Genomic DNA, 27427 nt, shown 5'->3' with positions numbered 1-27427 from the left:
AACACCAAAATGTAGTTACTTTCCTCTGGTTCTAGGTAGAGTTACAGGTGATCTGTATTTTTACTGTGTTTTCCAAGTTTTCTGTTTAACGCAGTATTTTTTCTAAAATTATGTATGCTAAAAAAAGTTTGTTTTAAAAAATTTACTATTTTCTGTTAACTAAAATGTACTCTTTTTAATCCCTGAACAGCTTAGTTAGTTGTGAATTTACTAGGAATCGAGTGTGTTTCCTAGGGTCAGGATTTGGCACAAAGCAACTCAATGGCACTGGGAAGCAGGGAGAAGCAGCAGAAAGACACTCTGCTGGCCCAGACTTCTAGTGTTCATTTATGGAACGTCTGTGGTATTACAAAAAGCCCCGCCATAAAGAAGCAGTTCCAATAAACTCCTCCATGCACCTTTCTCTTACATCTACCTGTGTCAGGTAGTCGATCAGAGCTAAGTGACCCTTCTCCAACTCGGCCCCGGAGAGCACAGGCAGGGGGTTAGGGTACTGCAGCTGCTTCCTGTAGTCGGTGGGCAGCAGGTCCGGGTACAGGCCCATCACATGGGTAGGATCTGGAATGGAAGGTAAACATGAGCCCCCAGAAAGAAGCACAGCAATTTAAGGATAAAAATAAAACAAGTTCCTGACTTTTTTCTTTTTTTTAAAAAAAAGAATAACTAAGTTCATAAAAACTAAGTTCAAGTGAGTTATGCACTTATAATTTGAGCACTATTTATACATGTCACTTTACAAAAATAACATGATTATATTCCAACACACACACACACACACACACACACACACACAGAATTAGAAATGAGAATTTATTAACTCTCTAAAAGCAAAGGAAAAAAAAAACTTCTAAGGAAAAACTGCTAAGACAGTAAAGTTGAAAAGATAAAAAAACTGAAAAGAAAAAAAAAAATCAAAAAGGAATATTACTAAAACAAAAAGACCAGGTAACAGACTACAGTATAAATTTGCAGCTTATATGGCAAAAGGCTAATAAGTTGATTTCATAAAACAAATTGGTTTAAAAAACACGTAAGATTTCATTTGATAACAAGGCAAAAGACATAACAACTGACAAAAGGATACAAATTAGTGGGAAAATGTTCAGCTACATTAACAAAGAGTTTTTACCATTAAAAATGTCAGGTGAATTCAATATTATTTTATATTGTTTTCAGGTACATATTTATATAATTTATGAAGTGATCCCCACCTGACATCATACATAATTGTTACAAGTATTGTTGACTATATCCCTAAGCTCTACTTTATATGCCCGTAACTATTCTGTAACTACTAATTTGTACTTCTTAATCCCTTCACCTTACTCATTCCATTCCCTAACTCCCCTTCCCTCTGGCAGCCTGATCAGTCTGTTCTCTGTATCTATGAAACTCTATATCTATTGTTTGTTTACTTTTGTTCTTTAGATTCCACATGTAAGTAAAATCATATGATATTTTTCTTTCCTAAGAGACTAAAATTTAAGCAGTCTCATAAAACTTTTTAAAAAGCTAATTTTGTGAGCTGATGGATGCCAGGAACCAATTCCAGCATGTCATAATTATGAGTTTCATCCAAAGGTTGGTGAAGCTTGGGGGCTCAACAAGGGCTGAGCCACATATGTAGTTTACCTGTTGGGATGGCTAAACAGCACCTCCCCAAACCTGAATAGGATAATCATTTGCTGCCAGACAGCTCGGGGTATCTTAATCTGCATGTCATTGCCCCCTTTGGCCAAACACCTGGACAGCTGGAGGCCATTCCCCCAGACTGACAAAGCTTCTGTAAACCTACCCTTTGAAATGTATGTCTCCATCTTGCCTTGGGACAAACTGTGTTAATAAATAGCACGGGGTTCTTAGACAAGGGGAAGTGTTTCAGTTCCTTTAGCTGAAGATCCTCTGACCCCCAATGCCTTTCAAAACTATCTTTCGTCCTTGGACTCCTTGAATCTACGCATCAGCCCCTTTCTCCAAATTGCTGAACCCTTTGTAATGCTGGGGCAAGAACCCCGGCATATGGATTTGTTAATTAACTTGGTTGTGCAAATCTTTAAATATAACGTATTTATATTTTATCTTTAAATATATTATGATTTTTATTTGTCAATTACACTTCCATAAAGCTGAAACCAATAAATATAAAATACTATAAAACAATAACAAATATCAAGTGGCATTTTCACATCCACTTAATTAGGAATAGGAGTATTTTTATTTTTAAACATATTTTTCTTGATTTCAGAGAGGAAGGGGGGAGGGGGAGAGGGAGAGAGAGAGGGAGAGAGAGAGTGAGAGCGAGAGAGTGCTCTATCCACTGAGCAAAACCAGCTAGGGCAATAAGAGCATTTTTATGTAAATCTACTTTGTGCTTAAAACATTGTGAAATAATCACTCTTACACTGCTAAGGCAAAAAATATTTCTACCTCAAAAAGGATAAAACCATTCACACCTCCAATCCTATTTCTAGGAGTTAATCCTAAAAAAAAAAAGGGAAAAGATGGGGGGGTGGGGGGGGGAGGAGTAGGGGGAGCAACATTTGTATGGACAGGTAGCAAAACTTGTAACAATGCAATTTTGGAAACAATGAATCATTCCTTCAACAGCAAAATAATTATTTTTCATTCAAATGGTAGAGTATTATGCAGATATTACAAATTCTAAAAGGCACCTAGCAACATGGAAAAACAATGATTTTTAAGTAATGAAAGTACATTATAACTATGCTGGAACATACACCTGTAAAGAAGCTTGGATGAGGAAGAGACAAATGATCTCTGCAAATGCTAGGAATATTCACTGCTGGACAGGAGGACCAGACCTTAGACCAAGGTTAGTCAACGGAAAACCTGCCGAGAGGTCCAGTCAATAGCCAACTGCCCCTACACAGCACTGCCACCAGCATGTCCTCCTGCCACTGGAAAGGATCCACTGTGCCTTATCTTTCCTACTAGATTGGTCTTTGAAAGCAGAATCCATCTGATTAGTTCTTCTTGGGCCCAGCAGAGTGCACTGAACTCACCAGGAGCTCAGTACATATTTGTGGAATGAATAAATTCAAAGGTAGTAGCTTTATTAGGAATGAATTTAAACCTTTGGAGTGGGGTTCAAGCAGCATTGGTATACGGAAAAAGAATCAAATTACTACAAAAATTCTATATTATTCCAGTGTCTTTTCAAAGAGCTGGTGGATAAATGTCCCAAATGAGTTCATTCAAAGGAAGGACAGTAAATATATACATATAGATTTTTGGTTGCCCAACTTCCATATCCCTTCTTAACAGCAACTTATTTTCTTTTGGCAACTCCCTCTTCTACGCCAGCTGTAATCTTGGTAACAATAGTTCTGGGCACCTACCTTTGTCTTCAGAAGCAGAGAGGGGCCACAAACTCTTTCCCCACCTCTGGCAGTGAGAGGGAGTGAGACTACGACATAATCTGGACAATCAGAGCCCCTTGATTTTGAGAAAGTGACTCAAGAATGACAAGCAGTGCAGCACACACCAAAGTATATTGCATCCTACCTGATCCTCATATAGAATGTGGACACTCACCCATCAAGAGGTTTGTCTGTGTTCTCTTGCCTTAAACCTGGAAGGACCCTTGTATATTAACAGAATATGGTGGGAAAGTCATAAAAGGCAATGAGGCTTCCATTGGGAAACCTAGTCTCTCTGCACAAAGACACTCAAGCATCTTTGTAGAAAGACCCACTTGGATGAGAACCAGGGCCCTAGCCCCTGGCCAGCACTAACTTGTCAGCTATGAGAGGGAGTCACCTTAAAAGTAGACCCTTCAGCCCCGTTAAGACTTCAGATGACAATAGCTCAGCTCACACACAACTGTAAACGCATGAGAGACCCCAAGCAAGAACTCCCCATCTGAGTCTCCCCAAATTCCTAACTAACAGATACCAAGAGGTAACAGATGGCTTGTTATTTTAAGCCACTAAGTTTTGGGGTGGTTTGAAACATGGCTTTAGATAGTAATATAAGCTTGCAGGGGGCAATTTGTATTGAGGAAGCAACAATAGGGGAAGTGGTGGAAGCAACAGCTAAGGAAGTGGCTGTGCTCAGGAAGGAGTCTGCCCAGCCTGCCCAGCCCACAAAGGGGTTACTCTTTGGCTTCCTGCTTCCTGCTAAGAGGTCCTCTGAAGTTCCTTTGGTTCCTATCATTCCCGAGCCTGGTGCCCATTAATTTTGTGGGCTCCTCCACTGCCATTCCCCTTATGTTCCACTAACTATGCTTAATTTATTCAGATACCACTTAAATTACCCAGCACTGGTCTCCATTGCTCACAACCAAGAACCTTAGCTGATTCAGGAGTTACCTCAGCTCATTATTGGCCAACAATGAGGGAAGGTGGGAAAAAGACAGCAATTAGAGGAGAAAAGAAGACATAAAATAATATTATATAAAGTCTAACCATATAAATTGATCCTAATTAAGCAAAAAAAATAGTATAGAAATAAAAAAATCAGTAATAATAGCAAACACTTAATTGGCACTTACTAAGTATCACACACTGTTCTAAGCATTTTACATAATCTCAGATGAGGCATTATTATTTGCCTGTTTTGCAGAGAAAAGAACTGGAGGCAGAGAGGTCAGGAATTTTGCTGGAGGTTAGGCCGTCTGACACCAAAGTGCCTGCTCGTCACTATGATGCTCAGGGTTTTTAAGACTCTGAGAAAAGGAAGGGCTTCGCAACCCTGCCCTGTGCTGCCTCTCAAAAATGACCTCTGTTTGATTCTTAGCTCTAGTCAGGGACTTTTGCCCAGAACAGTATTCAACAAACACTCGATTATAGGATACACAAACGAATGACATTCTGTTACCTTTCTCTAATGGTTAGGGCAACTCATCCTGGAAAACTGGAAGTCTGTCCGTATTTACAGGTGAGACCAGAGTCCTAAGATTAGGACTATAAATATGTCACCTGCAGGATCCTGTCAGGTATGAGGATCAGTTTGGGTGAGTGTAAACTTTCCCCTTTCTCAGAAATCTGGTGTCATGTCTCCTCATCCTGTCCAGTTTCCCTTCCGCCATGATTTCCCGATCCCAGGGCTGCACCCACTTGTTACCTGTGCCGAGCTTAGCAAAGACCTGCATGGACTCATCAAAACGCTTCTGGCAGAAGAGGTTGAAGGCATACAAGTTTTTGATGTGATGGATCTGCTGTTGCTTCTCACTGTCAGAGTCATCTTTCATTTCCTAATAAGAGAGCAGAATAGGTGAGAGCTCACTCACTCTACAAATATTTATTCAGTACACACCAGGTATTAAACAACACCCAGGAGGTACAAATTCAACATGTACAGACAATCACATGGCATCTGCTCTCAAAGACTGCCCTCACAGCCTAATCATAAGACTGATAAGCAAGTGTGCAATTAACATACAAGGGGGTTTCTACAAAATATACCTGACTAGTATTCCTGAAAGCGACCAAGGTCATAAAATGCAAGGAACGACTAAGAAGCTGTCATAGATCAGAGGACACTAAGGACAAATAGCCAAATGCACTGTGATGTCTGATTTTCAACCTAGAGCAGAAGAAAGGGACATTAATGGAAAAATGTGAATAAAGTCTAGAATTTAGTTTAAAAACAAAAATAATCAAAACCCAAAACCCAAACAAAACACAGTAAGAGATGACAGAAGCACCTAAGAGGGGTAAGCAGCAGCCTGAGCAGTGAGAGGCTCTGGGAATTCTCGGGAGAAAGTAAACTAGGGTATAAAAAATGAGCTGGAGTGAAGGCAGCTGACAGATGGGAGGGGGGACGGAGACTGTTCCTCCGAGCAGAAAACAACAGACGTCAAGGCCCTAAAATACCAGGGAGAGAACACAGTGTGCTCAGGAATAAAGACACTTAACACAGCAGGCACAGCATTTACTATCTCTGTACCTTACTTACAACCCCTTCCCCCTGCTGTCTCCCTTTTAAACAATCTGTACTAAATTTAAATCCTTCCTTCAAAATGCCTTACAATTTTCTCTCTTCCTTTCCTCTCCTTTTCTTCTGCCACTGCCCTAGTCCAGACACCATTAACATGAGGCAGCACCTTGCCTAAAGCCCTCCCACTTGAAGCTCTAAAGGTTTTTAAAACCTTGTGCAACTTTCTTATCCAGCTTCTTTCCAGACATTCAAGCCACAGCCTCCACTCCATGCCCACCTCTTAGAAATACTTGCTACCACTTCTTTAACTTCCTTGGGCTCCTCAATGCTCCCCCGCTTCCTGCTCCTGAGCTTACCTATCCCTAATGGGCCCAATCTGAGGAAGCCCTCTCTAGCCTCAGGGAACTGTCCTTCTCTCACATCCTGTCAGCACTGACCGTTAGTATATTATTGCCCTCTGAAAGGGACACATGTGGTCTTTATTTAAATAAAAGACAGATTCCTCAAGAGTTAAGATGTTATAGACCAACCTCCCTTCATCATAGGGCAGAACACCTAGAAAGGGCAAGCCTAGAAAAGAGAAGGAAAAGTGGAAGCCCACTTCCATCTTCCCTATCGAAGATTAAACAGAAAACCTGCATCAGGAAGATCACTGAAAAGATCTGAAACCTTCGTGTTAAGAAAAATATAAGTACTCAAAAAGCTATGTATTGTATCATACTGTTTTTTAAATTGTTTAAAACTAAATACATATTCTAACATACCTAAAAAACTTTAAAGGGCATGATAAACACATAATTTTGGAATAATAGCTGTGTCTGGAGGGGAGGCAGAGGGATGGGTTGGGGAAGAACATACAAGGTTATCAGTTCTTTTTCTTGAGTAAGGTGGTGGGTATTCTTTAATTTAAAATAGAAATAAAATAATATAGAATAATGCATGAGTGAAAAATAACAGAATAGTAAGATGCTGACATTAAATGTCCCAAGAAATAAATAATTTTTATGGGATATTAAACATGTTCAACTATTAAGACTGGACTTTAGTTGTAAATCCAAAATTCATACATCCGCCGAAACCAGTTTGGCTCAGTAGATAGAGCGTCGGCCTGCGGACTGAAGGATCCCGGGTTCAATTCTGGTCAGGGGCATGTACCCTGGTTGCGGGCACATCCCTAGTGGGGGGTGTGCAAGAGTCAGCTGATCGATGATTCTCTCTCATTGATGTTTCTGACTCTCTGTCCCTCTCTCTTCCTCTCTGTGAAAAATCAATAAAATATATTTTAAAACAAACAAAAAAACCCCCAAAAACAAAAACAAAATTCATACATCCAAAATAAATGTTCTTCAAGAATATCCACCATATGTGATGTAGGCATATATACCAAAATTTGTGACAATGGCTTTCCTTTCAGAAATAAATTACAAGATATTCTAGAAATTAAGTTTTCCTACTACTGTCTTCGTATACACTTTTCTACCGTGTTTCCCCGAAAATAAGACATCTTCCGAAAATAAGACCTACTTACAGGTTTCCTTCTGAGTGAAATATAAGGCATCCCCCAAAAAATAAGGCCCCCCAAGGCTAAACATGAGAGATTTGGTCCACTGATTCTGAAAGAAATGGAGTCACAAGAAATTCACCAGGAAATTCAGGAATTGGATTGTTATGATGATGTTCCAGAAAATATGACGATTGTCATTGAATAAATGAGTAAATTCTTGATACTGTAGGATTCACAGTTTGTCTGGTTTGTGTTGACAACTACCGTATTACCATATCGTATACAGGTAATAAATTTCCTTTATTTTCATTTAACAATAAATGTGGCCAAAACCAGTTTGGCTCAGTGGTAGAGCGTCAGTCTGCGGACTGAAAGGTCCCAGGTTCGATTCCGGTCAAGGGCATGTACATTGGTTGCGGGCACATCCCCGGTAGGGGGTGTGTAAGAGGCAGCTGGTCGATGTTTCTCTCTCATTGACGTTTCTAGCTCTCTATCTCTCTCCCTTCCTTTAAGAAAAATCAATAAAATATATTTTTTTTAAAAAAACAAAAAAAACAAAAAACTAATAAATGTGTACTGTATTCTTCTTCATGAAAAAATAAGACATCCCCTGAAAATAAGACCTAGCGCATCTTTGGGAGCAAAAATTAATATAAGACACTGTCTTATTTTCGGGGAAACAGGGTATTACCAAATTACACCGTCTGGTTTAATGACTAGGAAAGGTTCAGAATGACTTTTGGTTGTTTTCTAAAATCAAACCCATCATCTACAGATGACTAATACCCACTGGGGATGTTTAAGAGAATAAGACAAGCCTCAGAAGCCAGTGTCCAAGATGTCTGTTGGCCCTGGGAGCATTGCTGGACCCAGAGCAGAGAATATCACCCCATGTAAACATTCAAGGAGAATGACAGTCATAAAAAAGATGCAGCCTGCTGAATGCAGCAACTTAAGATGAGAGAAGAATACCTAAGGGCCTGCTTGTCCAAACATAACAGCCCACGGCTGAAAGAGATGCTGAGGCCCTCTAGTGGTTGCATTCAACCACACCAGAATCTTTATTTTTTTATTTTTTATTTGTGTGTGTGTGTGTGTGTGTGTGTGTGTGTGTGTGTGTGTGTGTGAGAGAGAGAGAGAGAGAGAGAGAGAGAGAGAGAGAGAGAGAGAAACATGGATGTGAGAAAGATACAACAGTTGCCTTCCGTATGTGCCTGACCAGGGACTGAATAGCAACCCAGGTATCTGCCCTGACGGGGAATCCAGCTCTCCATCTCCTAGTGCACAAGACACTCAACCAGCTGAGCCACACTGGCAGGCAATCAGACTATAATCTCACATTTACAATTATTACTTTACTCCAACATCTGTATTGTCTTTAATTTTTCAGGAGCAGATCATTATCTGCTAAATTATTTTATTCTATTAATTCTATGAAATAACATAATTGACATTAATTCTACAGTTGCAAACTGAAAAAGTGAAATCACTTCAAGTTACATAGATACTTTGTGGCAGAGTCAGACCCTGCATCCAGGGCCTCAGACTTTCAGCCCTGTGAGTTTCCACTGGTCGAAAGCAAATATGAAAAACTAAACCCAATCACCTACTTTGGAGAACAACGAGAAAGGCAGACTCACACCCAAATCTTAGAAACAAGACTTACTGCAAGCTGCAAAGCCAATTCAAACTGTTTGTCCTGGAGCAGCTGTTGGATCTGAGTTGCCATGGGGACAGGAATAAGTCTCCAAACAAAATGATTGCTGGCCACATAGATAATGTTTGATCTAGAGGCAGGAACAAAAAAAGTATCAGCGAAATGACACAGGCTTTCTGATGACATAGGTGACTTTAAAGCTTTGTAATGATAATGATACGGCAATTACAGCAAAGAAAGAATCTCCTTACCCTCCTGAAGTGATGAAACGAGGCCTCTGCAATTCAATGCTCTGGACCAGGAGCCGTGGTTCAAGTGTTCGGATCTCCACATAGCGAGGCAACACTGCAATGATGTAGGGAGGCTGGTGCTCTGTGCAAAAGAGAACACCTTGAGTTGCAGTTCTGACCTAAGGCTTTAGGTCTATGAACTGTCAGTTGCCCATTTCTAAGTTGCATTTAAACGTGATCTCCAAAAAGCCCACAGGTCAAACACCAAGCCAGGATCCTATCATCCATATATATAAAAGCCTAAGTTCGATGGTTTGACCACTCGCCTGGTAGCTATGATACACAATGACCACCAGGGGCCAGACACTCCAACCAGAGGAAGGAGCCCGATCCCTCATGGAATTGGTTAGGTTGCTGCTGGGGCACTGTCAGCCCCAAATCTGCTTCACCCGCACCCCAGATCCGAGAGGAGGGAGCCCGATTCCGGGGTGCATCACCCGAGAACTGCCCTCTCACAGCCTGGGACCCCTCGGGGGATGTCAGAGAGCCACTTTTGGCTTGATTCCCGCAGGCCCGGCTGAGGGATCCCACCGCAGCATGAATGTGCACTGGGCCTCTCGTGCAATATATAAAGACAAAAGGTTGTTTGCCTGAGTGATGCTAAGAGAAATCTCTTACACAAAAAGGATGCACTCAGCTCTGCTAAGAGTGACCTGACCCTACTCCTATCATTTCTCCTGAAGAACTGGGTGGAAGCTTCACTTGCTCCTTTCTCATCGGTCACAGAGTGAGGCAAGAGGAGTGCAACTTCTTTGCCCCTAAAATCATGCTGAAAAAATGAGTCCCACATTTCCGGCCACTGTTGTTTCTGTCTGAGATTTTCACAGGGAAGAGATGCAAAACTCCACTTGACATTTTTGTTTTTAAATATAATTTTATTGATTTTTAGAGAGAGAGATAGCAAGGGAGAAAGGGAAGAAGGGAGAGAGGAGATATATATATGGAGAGAGAGAGAGACAGAGAGACAGAGAGACAGATAGACATCAATGTGAAAAACATTGATCAGCTGCCTCCAGCACATCACCTACAGTTATCAAGCCCACAACCTGGGCCTGTGCCCTGACAGGGAATGGAACCGGAAACCGAGCCAAACCAGGTTGGTGTATGGGATGATGCCTAACCAACTAAGGCACACTAGCCAGGGCTCCACTTAACATTTAATGGCTCACAGAGAAGGCAGCTGGATTGTGTTCTCAGTGAGCTGTTTTCTACCACTTATATGAGGTATCTAGAATGTCAAATTCATAGCAACAGAAAGAATGATTATTGCCAAGGGCTAGGGGAAGGGAGAAATGTGTTGCTTAATGGATATAAAGCTTTAGGTTTGGGAGATGAAAAAGTTCTGAAATCTGTTGCATGATAATATACGTAACACTACTGAACTGTACACTTAAATGGTTTAGAAGGTAGATTTTATGTTGTTTTTTACCATAATTAAAAATAAAAAATTTTAAATTATAAAAAATGAACCACTAGATGATATAATTGTCATACAGAAATTTAACCTCAAAGAATATATTCACAAGAATAGTTTCTTAGTGTGGCTAACTTGCTATGATTTAATTTTTCTCATCTATTTTCTGATAAAAAGCTTTTGATTTTATATTTGTAATATATACTCTAAATGAATAGTACAATAAAGTTTTAAAGCCAGAAGGGAATTCAGAAATGAAGAAACTGAAGCATAAGTAATATTTTCATCACTTTAAATGCTATTGTTACTATGCTGCTATTTTTCATCTTACCAGAAAACACAATTAAAAAACATTGTTTTGCACTTGATTTTTAAATTTTCTTTCAATATTGGTCTCATTTTTTTAAAGCTAGTATAACTTTCCTCAGTGTTAATTTGTTTAAATATGTAAAATTTCTCTCCTTTTTTAATCTTAATAAGGTCTAATTATTATTTTTAATATACATTTATTGATTTCAGAGAGGAAGGGAAAGGGAAACATCAATGATGAGAGAGATCGTTGGTTGGCTGCCTCCTGCACTCCCCCTACTGGGGATTGAGCCTGCAACCCGGGCATGTGCCCTTGACTAAAATTTAACCCAGAACCCTCCAGTCCACATGCCGATGAGCAAAACCACTGTGGCAGGTCTAATAATTTTTCAAAGGTAATCTGTACTAGGAACCCTGCTGGTTGTGATACTGCATTTGTTCAGTCTCCCCAACTCTTCAGTAGTGTTTCTCAAACACAATAAAATGGTCTGGATCTCTTTTGTATCTTCAAAACCTAGCACAGCGGCTGGTGTGCAGCAGACAGAATAACTGCTGACAATGACACGACGATCTATCCCTCAAGCATTCACTAAAGGCCGTGTTTCAGACACTCCCCAGAGCGGATGGAGACGGAGCCCAGAGTTCGCAGACGACTCCCTGCACCCAGCGGGACCACGTGGATGCGACAGAGAAACCTGGAAGGCTCTGGAAGCAGCAAGGAGGAAGTGGCTGACTCTGCCTGCGGTCAGAGAAGCCTCCATAGAGGAAGTGCCGCTGCACGGGGCCTTGTCATGTGAGCAGGATGCTGCCGGGTGAGAAGGAAGGAAAACAGTGCAGACGATGGCAGTGAGGGGGGATCCAAAATGACTGGAGCCTGCCCTGGCGGGTTTGGCTCAGTGAGTAGAGTAGTGGCATGAGGACTGAAGGACTAAAGGGTCCCGGGTTCGATTTCAGTTAAGGGCACATACCTAGGTTGCAGGCTTGATCTAATTGGGGCATAAGTCGGAGTCTCACATCGATGTTTCTCTCCCTCTGTCTCTCCCGCTCCCTTCCACTCTCTCTAAAAACCAATATAAAAAAATCCTTAGGTGAGGATTAAAAAACAAAAAACAAACAAACAAAAATGACTGGAGCCTGTGTGAAGTAGTCAAGATGAGAGCAGAAAAAAAGTGCGGTTTAAAATGCATGCCGTTCTGAACTCAGTCTTTGTCCTGTAGGAGGAGAGGCCCACGCAACCCAGAAAGAATGCCCTCTGCTTCAAAATGTGAAGGCACAGAAATGTTCCTGAGAAACACTGCCGAAGGCACTGACAAAGGTTTTAAAACCGGAACTCTCACACTGGAGAGTCAGAAGCAAGCTTCACGCAAATTACACATCTTCATCTCATCGACCAGCGTTCTTCTGAGCAAGGGCCCCTAGGACCTCAGGAAGCTTCTTGGGAAGCTCTCAGCCCCCCAAACTCACTGATACGCATAATCCTGGGCCTTATCAAATACTATCCTTTTGATTTCTCTTCCTTCTGGTGTATCAGTGTCTTAACCACCATCAGAAAAACCACCTATGACATTAATAAGGCGTTCTACCCCTGCGGAGTCTACTGGCCTCTTCAACCTTGGGCATGGGCCTCAAAAACTGCCCTAATCTTCTTCTTCCGTAATTCAGACCACGTGTTCTAGCCAGCTCAGTCTCTGGCATGCCCTCTCACAGATGAGCATGTCTTCTACATTTCACTCGCTTTTCAAACTATTCTTTCTACCTGGAGTGAAAGGGAATTTTTCTTTAAGCCAGATCCTACATTCCCTGCCGGTTCAGCGCAATCTTGTGGATGTAATGAAACTGCCTCCTGACTATTGAACAATGAACTTCCCCTTTCTGAACTACTGAATCTCAGCTCAGCCAATTTAACACCTGAGGCAGTGCCTTAACCAGTTTTGTCACTTTTTACAAAATTTAATTTTTGTGTCCAGAGCTAAAGTCCTTAAAGTCTGCATGCCGCACTCCATAGCAGTAACTATTATTAACATGTTCATTCTTTCAACTGGCAACACCTTCACAGAGAGCTGGGAGCCTGAGGCGGGTGTGGGACAGAAACGAAGGACAGAGACTGACACCTAAACGCAGTCTGCACCTCTAAGCTACAAAACAGCACAATGACCACCATGTAAACCGAGTTACATGTATTACAGAAATAAATAAAGAATTTCCACATTTGACATCTGGCAGAGGGCACGACAAACCATTAAAAATAAACTGAGAGGCAAAGATAGCAGCAGACAATTACTTATAAAATGTGCAGTTCCATTTAGATTTCCCCTGCCTCTGGCACAAACATCAGCTTTCTACAAAAACCAGAATACCCCATTTTCAAAAACCCTACCACAGGTGCCTCGTTATAAGAGGGGAACTGAGAGTGGATGACACTGTTAACCACAGTCTGCTAAAGCTATTCTTCCATTCTTCGAAGATGGCACCCAGCCCTAGCCCAAGGTGGGCAGCAGCAGCTACCGTTGCTCTCACCCATGGCCACTGGAATGTCTGTCCAGTTCAGGGCGCATTTCTGTGTGCAGATCCCCTCCTCATTGAGCACCACGGTGAGGTCATCCTGACCCACGGCCACTTTCCGATCTGCCAGAGGGGCCACCAAGGGCTCCAGCTGTTTTCCTGTTGGGAAGAGCTCTTTGATAGACCCCTTTCCATCCACCTGCGGGAAATAGAGAGTTAGTCACCAGCATTCTCCGACCCGAGGCATGAACACGGCCTGGAAAAAAATCAAGATAAAACCCCAAACCTAGAGAAGTCAAAAACAGTCCTTGTCTGGCACAAGGAAATAGATAACAAATAGAATTTGTTAGAAAAATGTTGTCATCACTGTGTAGAACCAGTTCTCTTCTCTAACAGAGACCAGCATCTAGCCTGGCAAATAACAAGGTCTAGTAGTGCTGGCCAGGATGAAGAGCAACTGGTATGCTCAGACTCTGCTGGTGAGAATGCAAAATGGTACCGCTGTCCTGTTAGTTTCTTTTAAAGTTACATATACACTTATGATGTAACCTCGCAATTCTATTACTATGCACTTGCCCAAGAGAAATGAAACTTATTTTTTATTACATAAAAACCTATATGCAAATGTTTATAGCAGCTTTATCAGAATGGCTGAAAATTGGAAACAACTTTGCCTTTCAATTGGTGAATGAATAAACAAACTATAATACATTCGTACCAGAGAATACTCCTCAGCCATAAAAAGAATATATTGACCAACACAGGTGGATGTCAAATGCATTACAGTACACTAATCATATATATGATTCTAATGCTTCTGTTTGACATCTGGCAGAAGCAAGAACAGATTACTGAGGCTGAGTGTAGAAGGAGGGCTGACCTCAAGAGGCAGCAGAAGGGAATTTCAGGAGTGATGGAACTGTTCTAAATCTTGATTGTGGTGGTGGTTAGAGAACTCTGAGCAATTTGTCAAAACTCAGAACCACACATCAAAAAGGATGAATTTTGCCAAAACTGGTTTGGCTCAATGGATAGAGGCAGCTGGTAGATGACTCTCTCTCATCGATGTTTCTAACTTTCTATCTCTCTCCCTTCATCTCTGTACAAAATCAATAAAATATATTTTAAAAAAAAGGATGAATTTTACTATATGTAAATAAATGAGTAACTTTTAAATATCCTGGTCCCATAGCAAGATTTTTCACGCTCAAATGATTCTAGCCTTAAGTGGGAGATGGAAGCATCCAAGGTTGTTAGGTAATAAAAATACTCCAACTTCTGGCTGTCTCCCATCCCCCAGGCTTCTCTTAGCCACTATATGCCTAGATGCAAGCTTGCTATTCAGTCAACTGTACACCAGTAACTCCTTTACAAACTTGCAACTCTGACATTGATAAAAGGTAGGATATGTAAATATCAATGTAAATAAAAAACAATGCAAATATGGGATAAATACAGTAACTAAACAATGATGAGCTAACACAGTGAGGGCAGGGCAGTGGGGAGAGGGGGAGAATGGCTTCTAGAACTGCCAAGTCTGGATTATGAGAAGGGTATGAAGCTAAGAAATTTAGATTATGAAACAAATGGCAATCAATCTTTTCCTATAGTGTGTTCATAGTTTGCAGAGTGGAGGAAAAAAGACTAGTGTCATGGATATTTACTGCTTAGGTGAAAAGAAAAAGCAGGTTATACCGTATATTACATAATATATACAGTAAAATATAATACATATACATGTATAACATGGTATTTTTATAAATAGGATAGAAGTCCTATACCAAAAGGTCAGCAGTGATTATTTCTGAGTGGGGGGAGATTATGGATGATTTGCCTTTTATCTATATTTTCTTATTTTCTATAATAAATATGTATGGTTTTTGAAGTTTAGAAAAAAAGCAATGGAAACAATTTTTAAAACAAATATACTAAAAGAGGCAGATATCGCAAAGTCTTAAAAAATACTTACCGTAATACTAAAATAGCAGTCCATGATAACGCTGTTGCAGATAAGCAGCCCTAATGATCTGTACCAATAATTAGACTCAGGATCTGGATAATTCATTATGTAGAGAACTGAGAGCTGACTCTGCCTAGCTTAAGATACACAGATATCACATTTGTGAAAGATGCTGAGAGCATGAAAAATAACCAAACATACAAGCACAAACCCTTGTATGCCAAAAACTCTACTTAAGGCAGTCTCTTGACTTATACTTCAGAAGCATAGAATCATCTTCCCCAAAGCAAACTGATGATATTTGCAAAATAATAATTTTACCCTTATGAGGTAGTAGTCTCGTTTGAAGCCCACACAGATAGAATTTTCACACCATGCCATGGACTTGGGCACGTCTGGTACACTAAAGTCCCCCTGGAGAAAGAAAGCAAGAGTTCAACTGGAAAGATGTTAAAAGAAAAAAATCACAACGTTCCTATCATTCCACCCCCATTCTGCAAAACCACCCTCATCCTCATCTGAATTCAATTCCATAAGCACAAGACCAGGAAACCACCCATAATAAAAATATAGCTGGTCCTTGAATAACATCATTTCATTCAACATCATTTTGTTATAACGCTAACAAGATGCTGCAGGAATTTAACTCTTGTTTATAGCAACGAGCCTATTTTGTTAAATGTCATTTTGCTTAAAGCTGCAGAACCTATCAACAATGTTGAGAGAGGACTGACTGTAAGTTACCCAAGTACTGGACAAGGTGCATTTGGAAAGGTGAAAACTCACTTTGAAGAAACCAATCTGTACAGTTGCACCTCAATTGTACTACTGCTGCCTCTGGAGACCACGAGACTGACCAATGGGCATGAAGAAGCTCTGTACCCAGCAGAGCATTCGTCTGGAGAGAACTCCGAGCCTGGGACCATGACCTTCACCACATGGAACCTTAGTCTTGCAAGCTGTGAGTCAACTATAGCAGGACCCCCCCACCCCCCCACCCCGCAACCTACGGCCCAGGTGGCAGTGGACTTTACCTGCAGTTCATGAAACTCCCTGTCCTTCCAGAAATAGAGCTGCAGCTTCTTTTTCACGGCCACACACATCCGCAGCACCTCCTCACCGGTCTCCATGTGCTGCAAACACATGCCCAGAGCAAATGAGGGTGTGCACACAATTACTCTGCAGCTGAATGACAACAAGGCTAGAGGTTTTCTGCCTTGAAATAGCTACTAGTCTGAAAATCCCATCATGACCTGAAGGATACCGTTCTCTAAGATGTATTCAGAACCAACAGGCCGAGAGCATTTCCTCCCCACGGGCTGCTGGTCAAAGGCCCTCGCACCAGCAGCCCTTGTGAACATTCACAACTCAGAGAGGAAAGTCCCAGGGGCAGGCCTTTACCTACATAACCGCTTCCTCCTTTTTTCCCTTTAAATGCTTCTCGCTCATGGCTGTCAATTCATGCTGGATCTGAGATCAGCATGGTCAGTGGTCACTTTCAATCCTTTAAAGAAGTGGGGGTGGAGGGGGGAAAACCAAGCCAGTGTGCTCAGTGGTTAGCATCATCCCATGCACCAAGAGGTGGCCAGTTTGATTCCCAGTCAAAGCACATGTCCAGATTGCAGACTCAATCCCCAATAGGGGATGTTCAAGAGGCAGGCGATCAATGATTCTCTCATCAATGTTTCTCTCTCTCCTTCTCTCTTTCTCTGAAATCAATTTTTTTTTTTTAAATTTAAAAAGAAAAAGGTGTTGGTGGTAAAGAAAATGTGTATGCATAAAACAATGTAGATCATAAATGCCAAAAAGTGATCAAAGTTGTGGGTAAGGCAGATTTTGAAGAATAAACCGGTGGTGAATTAGCAAAAAATGAGAAATGTCTTTCCTGAATGACAAAAGCTCCCTAAAGACAGAGCCATGATGATATGCTTAGAATAAGAGTAATTTAATGTCTCATAGCTATGTTCATGGAACTGTTACAGGTTTCATTTCCCAGTAATGGTTTCTCCATCACAGTTGTTTTTATCCTTGGTTAGCTGCCTCCTGCCATACAGATGTCTGGTGTTTTAATTGGCACACATACCAGGAATGCAAATGCTTCAACCTCAGACTACATGCTAACGGGAAAATTTCTCTAATAAAACCCAAAATCAAATATTCTCTGCGGAGTCTCTGCTGGGATTGGATATCGGTATTATTCTTCCCATCTAATAGTATAAATGATAGAGGAAAGACTTTTTATTTAAGTACAACGTTGAATTTCATCTTGCCTACACTTACCTGGAGGTCACATGTGAACAGCGATGCTCCCTTTGCTTTTGAAACCGTAGTGATTTGTTGAAATGTCAATAGGTCGTGGACATAAATATTATTTTCTGTTTAGAAGGAGGCAAAACATCACAATAAATTATCACAATTCTCTAATATAGCCACCTTCAAGACAACAACAAAACTGTAACAACCAGAAGAACCAAATGGCAAGTGTTGGTTGTAGATGCACCTTCACTTTCACTAACAATGATTTACTCTGGTCTGTTACAAAACCTGGAAGAGGTTACTCAGTCTTCTGAACTGGGACATTTTATTCCTTTAAATTGTGGCCGGTTTAAATAAAAGGCCTCTTCCAAGCACTCTCATACTCCTTCTCAAGTCTGGAAACTTGTGATGCAATGTTTGCATAAGAAACGGGTGTCAAAGCCACTTCCATGGGAAGGCTCCAATAAGAGAAAGGAAACCCTCGTGGATTTTGTACAAACCAATTGCAAGGATTTCTTTTCTAGCAAAGCAGGCAAGAGAATTTCACTCAGGCCTCCTATCCAGCTTCTGTCATGAAGACTTGCTACTTTCAATGCTTCTCTCCATTTTAAATCCAAGTTTAACACGACTCTACCATGTGGGCCCTGGGCTGAACAGTATTGAGTGTGCAGCAGGCTTCTGGTCGTCTGCTCACCAAGGAAAGTCCTCACTGGCTGCCTCCCAGGAGACTGGCTGTCACACAAGGCCATGGACAGTCTTGCCCTGACCTGTCTTTCACCTTCCTCTCGCCACGCTCCACCTAAGTCTGGCCTGTTCTCGGGGCCTTTGCTTAAGCTTTTTCCCCCGCCTATAATGCTCTGCCTACCACTTTCTGTCAAAATCCTAGTCACCCACTAGATAATGTTGTCCCTCCCATTACTAAGATCCCACAACACTTTTTATAACTCTCCACTGTAACTTACCACGCTGTATTATGATTACTTTCTATCATTTCAGTCTTCACAATTGGAACATAAGATAGAAACCATGTCTCATTCCACATAGTATCTTCAATGCCTAGAGTAGGTCTTAATGAATATTTGCTCAATTACTGAGTGAATGAATGAATGAGTGAATAAATGAACTGACACTTCTTGGAGAACAGAGCTCAAGTTTATGGAGGCTGTTCTTACCTTAGTTACCTGTGTAGCCTGTTATATATTTCTAGAGGCGTGATGCATGAAATCCATGCACTGTGGGAAGGCAGGGGGTGGGGAGGGATCCCTCAGACCAGCCTATGCCCTCTTGAGTCTGGGAGGCTTCAGGGGATGTCCAACTGATGGCTAAGGCCCATGGTCGGACATCCTTAGCACTGCTGCCACCACCACTGTGCTCACCAGCCGTGAGTCCAGCTTCTGGCTGAGCGGCACCCTCGCGCCCCCCCCTCACCCCCGCTGTGGGAGTGCATTGACCACCAGGGGGCAGCTACTGCATTGAGCATCTGGTGGTCAGTGCACGTCATAGCAACTGGTCATTCCACTGTCAGTCAATTTGCATATTAGCCTTTTATTATATAGGATTTGGAACAAGCCAGTTTCATTGTTAGTAACAATTATCAAATTAACCATGAAAGGATTAATTAGGTCATAGCCTGTGTTTTTTGACACATGAAATACAATCATAGCCCCCTTTCTTACCTAACAAGCTGACTAGAATCTTAAACTGGGAAACCACATGGATCTGGAAAAGAGCAAATCATTAGACTTAATTAAACATTAACCCTGACAAGGGTTAACAAACATTCATTTAACTACAGTAATAAAAAGGTACTAAAGAGCCTACACCAATGACAGGGATCTGACTTATATTTATGTGCAATCCCAGTTTCTGCTTGTGAAAGGATCTCAGACACATAATGATCAGACAGAAATCCCTGAATAAATGGGAGGACAGAGCAGAGGACAAAGAGTTAAATGATGTGACGGAAGTTCTAGTTCTGACAGGGTCTCAGAGAAGTCAAATATTAGGTCTAGTAATAATTAATGTCGTTTTCTAATATTTTTTTTTAAATCGAATTTATTTAAACAATACAACAAAATTTAATCAACAATATAGTTGCCGTTGTTTTCTACTACTTGTGCCCAACGCTCAGGAAGCATTTTAATCCCTCTGTTGTAAAATTCTTGTGATTTTGATGCAAAAAATTCGGTCAATGCATTTTTGAGGCATTCTTCATTATTAAATTTTTTTCCAAGAAGAAAGTTTTGCAAAGAACGAAACAAATGGTAATCGGAAGGGGCAATATCAGGAGAATATGCAGGTTGAGGGAGAACTTCCCATTCCAACTGGCGCAGTTTCTCAGCAGTGATTCTTGCAGTATGCGGTCGTGCGTTATCGTGGTGAAGAATTACGCCCTTCCGATTAATCAGCGCGGGTTCTTTTTCTCTTAAAGCTTGGGCTAACCTTTCCAATTGGGCACTATACACTGCACTTGTAATGGTTTGGTTAGATGGTAAAAGTTCATAATGAAGAATTCCTTTAAAATTCCACCAAACACACAACATCACTTTTTTCGCATGCAAGTCAGGTTTTGGCATGGGCTGCAGAGCCTCATTTTTGTCCAACCATTGAGGCCGCCTTTTCAAATTAACATACAGCACCCATTCTTCATCTCCGGTAACAATTTGCTCTAAAAACAGCAAACGGTTTTGACGAGAGAGGAGAGAACTGCAAATTGTGACTCTTTGATTACGGTTGTTGTCGGTCAACTCATGAGGAAACCATTTTCCAAACTTTTGGACTTTGCCAAGTGCACGCAATTGATTGGAAATTGTTTTTTGTGAACAATTTAAAGTTGTCGCAAGCTCTTGTTGGGTAATTTGAGGATTTTGCACCAAAAGAGCTTGAAGAGCTTCTTGATCAAAATTGGACACACGGCCTCGACCACTCTTGTCATCTAACGAAAAATTTCCCTCGCGAAATTTCTCAAACCAACGCTGGCATTTTCTGGCGCTAACTGCATCTTGACCAAGAGCACTACAGATGTTTTTTGCAGCCTCACTTGCTTTTCTTCCTAATTGGAACTCGTAAAGCATGCAGTGCCGAATATGCTCTTCACCCGCCATCTTCTTAGCCCTAGTTTTGCAACAAAAAAAAACCAAACACAAACTTTTTCAAGCAAAACTTGTTAATTGCACTTCACACGTTCTGTAGATACCACGTGTTTGAAGGTTATGTCAATACAAGTCAAAGCCAAGCAAGATTTTAAACGAATGTTGGAAAACGACATTAATTATTACTAGACCCGATATAAATGAAGCAGCCACCATCGCTGCCTACCTGCTGAATCTTTTTGGAGAAGTTCTTGTTGGATTTCTCTAGTGTCACTTCAAACCTGTTGCAGCCTATGGGAAAGAAAGAAACACAGTTCCAAGCACAGGGCCATATTTAAAATAACGACAACACAAAATGCTGCTCCATACTGCTCTCCTCCATGAATCTTTAACAACTCCTAGAAGACCAGAAGTCAGAGATGTACACGAGCCAGCTGTCTTTATAGCGTACAGTAAGTTGCTTTCAACTCCAAGTTTAGAGCAGAGGGTTTCATGCGCTTCCACGTGGCATCAGCAGGCAGTGTGACACCTCAGAAGTTTACTGAAGCTGCAAGGTACTTGTGAGTCTGAACATCTTATCCTGCAAAATAGTACCTTGGCAAAGTATTTCACACACACAAAAAGAGTATAAAGAGCAACAGTCAAATATTTAAGACCAAGCAATGAAAACCAGCCCAAAGCAGCCTTAGATCCAATTCCACCAAACTCCCAACTGCTACCTGCTGTTCTGGGACAGAGCAAACACACGCAGCACCATGCCCAGAGCTAAAGCAATTTAGTGCATCTACACTTACTGCCGCTTTCAGGTGATGCCACAGCTGCTGGCACTGTTTCAAAAAAGGGCGGGAAAGTTATGTACCATAAAAACATGTGAAGCCAGCCTTGCTGGGATGATAAAAATATTCAGCCTCAAAAGTCACCAAAGAGTCAAAAAGGAAATAATTACTAATAACAGCAGCTATCATTAATTGGGTTTAAAAACGTGTGTTTTCTGTAACCTCACAACTACCCCCAAGAAATCAGTACTGTTATTCCGATTTCCCATCTGAGGGGCCTGATGGGTCGAGCAGTTCGCTAGCGGCGAGGTGAAAGATGGCCCAGAACAAACTCGGGGCGGACCGACTGGCCTGTGCGGAGTCCGCACCTTGCTCCCTGCCTCTCAGCGTGTGGACAAACCGCTCACACTGCTGCCCCCTGTTGCTCCCCAATCTTAGGTGGGCTCCTCCCCACCCCAAAGTGGGCAGAGATTCACTGAGGCAGCCACCAGGGCCCATGCCACCAAAGCTGGTCACACTTCCCCATGCGAAACTCAGCAGGGAAGATGAAGAAGGGGCCCATTACTGTTTATGGCGTGTAACATTAAAATAATTTTTCTTGAAACATTCATGTTAAAAAAAATAAAGAGGCCCATATGAGTCCCAAGAAATCATTTGGTCTGGCCCTGCCAAGGCATTAGGAGCGAGTTAATAAATGTCTGATCAAATATAGCAGGCTAATTTTTTAAGTTGATAATTTTGTATTGCCCACAGATTATATTATAAATATCCAAATGGCCCTTGGCAGAAAAAGGTTCCCCACCCCTGGCTTTAAGGTAACAACTTTAAAAACTTTTTTGTCTCAGCACCCCTTCATAATTTTAAAAATTATTGAGGACCCTAAAACTTTTATGTGGGTTACAACTAGCAATGTTTGCCATACTGGAAATTAAAACTGAAAAAATTTTAAATATGTATTTATTAACTCAAAAATAACAAGCAACACACCCATTGCATTTAGCATAACATATTTTAACCAAAAAAGGTGCTACCTTTCCAAATTAAAAAAAAAAAGCATAGTTTTTTTTTGCATAGTTTTGCAAATCTCTTTTGTGTCCGGATTAACAGAAGACAGCTAGACTCCCATATCTGCTTCTGCATTTAATCTGCTTTGATACACTGTTTTGGCTGACGTATAGGACAAAAACCTGTCCTCACATGGGCATATAGTTAGACACAGGAGGAATATTTTAATAGTTTTCTAGATTAATTGTGATCATCTTTGATACTGTTCCAAAACTTGATAAATGAAGTGTCTTACAATGTGGAATCTGAAACCTATTAATGAACTTTTCTGTTAAAGTCCACTGGTCTATCATACTCTTTAAATGGATCTTTCACTCATGATTTAGAAACTACATGCACCGGAAAATACTGGTTCACTGAGTTATGCAGATTTTCTAAATGTTGGCACATTTCAACATAGGATATATATTTTTAATCACTCATTATCCCCTGTCCCCAATCTCATTAAAAAATCTTTAGTGTTGAGAAGCTGTCAAGCTCATGGGGGTGCATACAAGTTTTCCACAATTCTAATTCTCTCTTGAAAGTTTTAATTGTATCATTAGCAATAAAATGCCAGTTGTTTTTTTTTTAAGTGACAGATTCCCTTTGCTCATTTCTGAGAAAATATCTACCAAATACCCAAATGGTCTGAAACACCGTAGTCTGTCAGTCATTCTTTCAAGCAAAAATGATGCTCCGTGAAAAAGGTGGCCAGTTTGGCTCATAACTCACACACACGAGTGCTTTTCCAAACCGAGACCGCCGCTGCGCTCCGTGCCTGGGCTCCCCGCAGAGGAGCTCGGGGAGAACTGCCCGTGACATCATAGGGATTATTAAAAAGATTTGTTCTCGCTAAGACCGGTTTGGCTCAATGGATAGAGTGTCGGCTTGGGGACTGAAGGGACCCGGTTCGATTCCTGTCAAAGACATGTACCTTGGTTGCGGGCATATCCCCAGTGGGGGGTGTGCAAGAGGCAGCTTATTGATGACTCTCTCTCATCGATGTTTCTAGCTCTCTCTCTCCCTTCCTCTCTGTACAAAATCAATAAAATATATTTAAAAAGATGTGTTCTCATAGGTGAAGATATAATGAAATGAAGATTTTTTACTGCATCACAAAGAACATTCTTAAATGAAACTGGCTTTAACAAAACAAAACCCCAAATCACTGTGAGTGCAGGATGGATAAGAACACAACTACTAGTACAGTTTGGTAGCAACAAGTTTGTTGACCACTGTCTTGAACTTGTGCTAAGGGGCCAACCGTTTTATTTTATTTTTATATTTTTATTAATTTCAGAGAGGAAAGGAGAGGAGAAATAGAAACATCAATGATGAGAGAGAATCATTCATCAGCTGCCTCCTGCATGCCCCCTACTGGGCAGCCCGGGCATGTGTCCTGACCAAGAACAGAACCCTGACCTCCTGGTTCATAGTTCGATGCTCAATCACTGAGTCACACCAGTGGGGTTGGGGTCAGCAGTTTTAGCTACCGTTACTTTTGTATCATCAGTGGAAATGTCAATAACTGTCAGTGAAAAAAAAAAAACAGTAATCTTTTATTGGTACTGTGAACTTAGTCTTGACCTTGTCGATCTTCAGAAAGGAGCTGGGGACCACACTGTGAGAATCACTGCTCTGGGGCAGACAGCACCACTGAAGCAAACCTAAAGTTGTTAAGACCTTAGATGTGAACTAATCTAACTCCGGTGGTTAAGATATGAGTAGAATGAGGCCTAGAGACCTTTTGAGCTAAAGGAGATGGCTCAGTTCAAATTAAAACTCAGTCCCCTTAATACTGTCAAGGGTCTTTCCTTGACATCTTGTTACCCACTCCCTTTCCTCAGAAAGACAGTCCAGTTGCAGACCTCTCCAGCTTTATAATATCTCCAATTGAGAAGCCAACTTAGTTCTGTGGCTGAATCATGGAGGCCCAGGCCTATTTCTGGGCCTTAAGCAGACCAGAGCTAGGCCAGAACTGAAAGGGTATAGGAAGAAGAAAAGTTTCTAATCAGAGTTTGATTTCCTAATAGTCTAAGGTAGGCTAATATTGCTATTCAAGTTGCCTATGAGAGAACTGAGGCCCAGAAAGATTAACTTGTGAAAGGGCACATGGTGAATTGATCCCAGGACAAGGAACAGCCACACCACGGGGGTCTACGTCAAATTAACACTAATATTATCAGTTTGAGTCCATACCTTGTTGAAAGATCTAATTTTTATAGTCTAGTTGTCAATTCCTCATCACTTATGCAGAAATGGTATATTATTGTAGTACTTAGTGTTTGATGGCAAAAGAACTAATTATCTATTAGGGGAAAAGAATATTAGGCTCTTATCTCCGTTCTGCACAATATCTGAGTCCAAAGTAAAACACAGCTGTTGAATGCTGAATAAAATCCAAGGCAAGCTTAATTTTCAAATTATAGACTGGGTAGATGTCACAGAATGCAAATATTCTAGCTCTGAAAACTAAAAATGTATAGCAAAGGCCAGCAAAGTACTGCACATGGGTCAAATCCAGCCTTTGACATGTTTGGTGAATAAAATTTTACTGGGACATAGCCATGCCCTTTCTTTTACATATTGCCTATGGCTGCCTGTTTGCTACAATGGCAGAGTTCAGTGATCCCAACAGATCTTATGGCCTGCAAGGCCTAAAGTAGTTACTACTTGGTCCTTATTGGAACAAGCTTGTGATTGCTATTGAAAAAGAAAGTTGAAATACTTGAAAATGAAATAAACCCTCTGTTTTGAACTGGTTTCTCTTCTCGCTGCACCACAGTGAAGGGTAAACAAATATGCCACACCAAATATGCTACTTTGGCTTAAGAATTATTTTGAGCTGAGGCAACTGAGAAGAAGAAGATATAAGATAAACTCTCTCTGCCCTGGCTGATATGGTTCAGTTGGTTGAGCGTCAACCCATGCACTGAGAGGGTGACGGTTCGATTCCGGGTCAGGGTTTAAGCTTGGGTTGCAGGCTCAATCCCTAGTAGGAAGCATGCAGGAGGCAGTTGATAGATGTTTTTTCATCAATATCTCCCTCTCTCCCTCTCCCTTCCTCTCCCTCTAAAACCAATAAAAACAAATTTAAAAAAACAACACACCAACTCTCTCTGTTCTACTATTTGCCTAAAAGCGCGACATAAATTTACAAAGCTGACTCTCCCCTTTCTATCAGGAAGGACAGAATTTAATCACTGCAAACAACTCAGGACCCTCTCAGCCCAGAGATGGCAGCAGAGAAATCTGCATAGCAAACTTATCTCCAATTAGACCCCCATATATTTGCTATCCCACAATTTGCCAATCTAGAAACTCACAAGTCCTTTTCTTTTATCTGGTCACTTCTCTAAAAAGTTGTTGTTTGCTTGTTATGATGATACAAAGTTCGAATCACCCCTTTGCCTTATTCATCTCTGAGTGCTCTCGTGTGTACGTACAATTTCCAAGTTAATAAACCTCTACTTGTTTTCCTCCTGTTAATCTGTCCTTTGTCTAATTTACAGGTCTTTAGCCAATGAACCTAAAATGAATAGAGGGAAAATAATTTTTCTCTTTCCCTAGACTGAGGTCTTTTAAATCAAAGTTTCCTAATATTTTTCTACTACCATATCATTTACAGAAACATCTTACTTCCCAACGTATCATTTCTTATTTCTAGCAGTAAGTCTCCAAAAAATGAGGAAGGGGGAACATCTAATCCCCTACCCCTGGCCTCTCCATCCCCATGGACACAGGGGCATATGGTCTGAAGATTAGGAAAACCCTGAAGATTCTCACATGATTCTCCCCACTTTCCCACAGTGCTACTCCCAGTCCCCTAGCACTCTTTTCATGGTCCAGAAAGCACCGATTTTACAGTTGTACATTAGCTAATTATCAAAACTCTTTTTCTTTTTTGCATGGATAAGCCATTTCTTTCCAGTTCTGGAAAGTTGCCACTTACCAACATCCTTCCGAATCCTGTAGAGAAGAAGATGTCCTTGTTTGGTTCCAACAAGAAGCCATTCCTCTGGAAAAGAAAAAAAGAAAAGAGCTGTGAGACACACCAGTCAGCTTTTGTCAGACCCTCTTTCCTTCTCTGGGGGTGGTAATCAGAATCAAAGGGTCAAGAAGTGAGTTGTGTCTTTTTGATGGCAGGTGTTTTGCAAAGCTAAAGAACGTTTATAGTCAAGAACTATTTGAGAATCAACCAATCAAAAAACATTTATTCAACAATTACCAGGCAAGACATACCGTGTTTCCCCAAAAATAAGACATCCTCAGAAAATAAGACCTAGCGCATGGAAAGATAAGACATCCCCTGAAAATAAGACCTAGCGCAACTTTGGGAGAAAAAATTAATAGTATTAAAGGAAAAAATGCCCTGGCTTCATTGTTTCTAAATTAAACTGCCCTAAAACATCATGGAAATTTATAAAATCATAAAATGGATAGTATAAATATGAAACTAAGTATCTAATCTCAGAAATAACAGCTAAAAGACATCCTTTGAAAGTTTAATGATTTAACCTTTGGGAAAATAAGAAGTGCTGTGGTATATTAAGGTTACAGAATTTGTTATCTCAAAAGATGGTCTAATAGATAATAACGTGTTGATGAAGATGGGAATAACTGGCACCTTCATACATTGTTGGCAGGAATATAAAACGGTGCAGTTACTTTGGAAAACTGTCTGGCAGTTCCTCGAAAGATAAAACATAAAGTAACTAT

The 27427-nt window shown here is 40.9% G+C and overlaps 1 protein-coding gene across 2 annotated transcripts in view; it reads right to left on the bottom strand.

Annotated features, from left to right (window-relative positions):
• VPS39 (VPS39 subunit of HOPS complex) overlaps positions 1 to 27427 on the bottom strand; it is a 46720-nt gene that overhangs the window by 11085 nt on the left and 8208 nt on the right. For both annotated transcript variants that reach the window (XR_014795849.1, XM_084893469.1), the window contains exons 2-12: positions 26661 to 26726; positions 21112 to 21176; positions 19470 to 19512; positions 17818 to 17912; positions 16572 to 16670; positions 15859 to 15951; positions 13593 to 13776; positions 9314 to 9434; positions 9072 to 9192; positions 5086 to 5215; positions 416 to 558 (exon numbers count right to left, since the gene is read on the bottom strand). Coding sequence is in view for 1 of the 2 variants with exons in the window: in XM_084893469.1 (XP_084749595.1) it covers positions 416 to 558; positions 5086 to 5215; positions 9072 to 9192; positions 9314 to 9434; positions 13593 to 13776; positions 15859 to 15951; positions 16572 to 16670; positions 17818 to 17912; positions 19470 to 19512; positions 21112 to 21176; positions 26661 to 26726 (1160 nt within the window). In the remaining variant the exon portion in view is untranslated. The remainder of the gene's footprint in view (positions 1 to 415; positions 559 to 5085; positions 5216 to 9071; positions 9193 to 9313; positions 9435 to 13592; positions 13777 to 15858; positions 15952 to 16571; positions 16671 to 17817; positions 17913 to 19469; positions 19513 to 21111; positions 21177 to 26660; positions 26727 to 27427) is intronic.

The sequence above is a fragment of the Pipistrellus hanaki genome (genome assembly GCF_964339955.1).
Source record: "Pipistrellus hanaki genome assembly, chromosome: 1".
Classification (NCBI taxonomy): Eukaryota; Metazoa; Chordata; class Mammalia; order Chiroptera; family Vespertilionidae; genus Pipistrellus; species Pipistrellus hanaki.
This window is presented reverse-complemented; position numbering and strand designations above follow the sequence as displayed.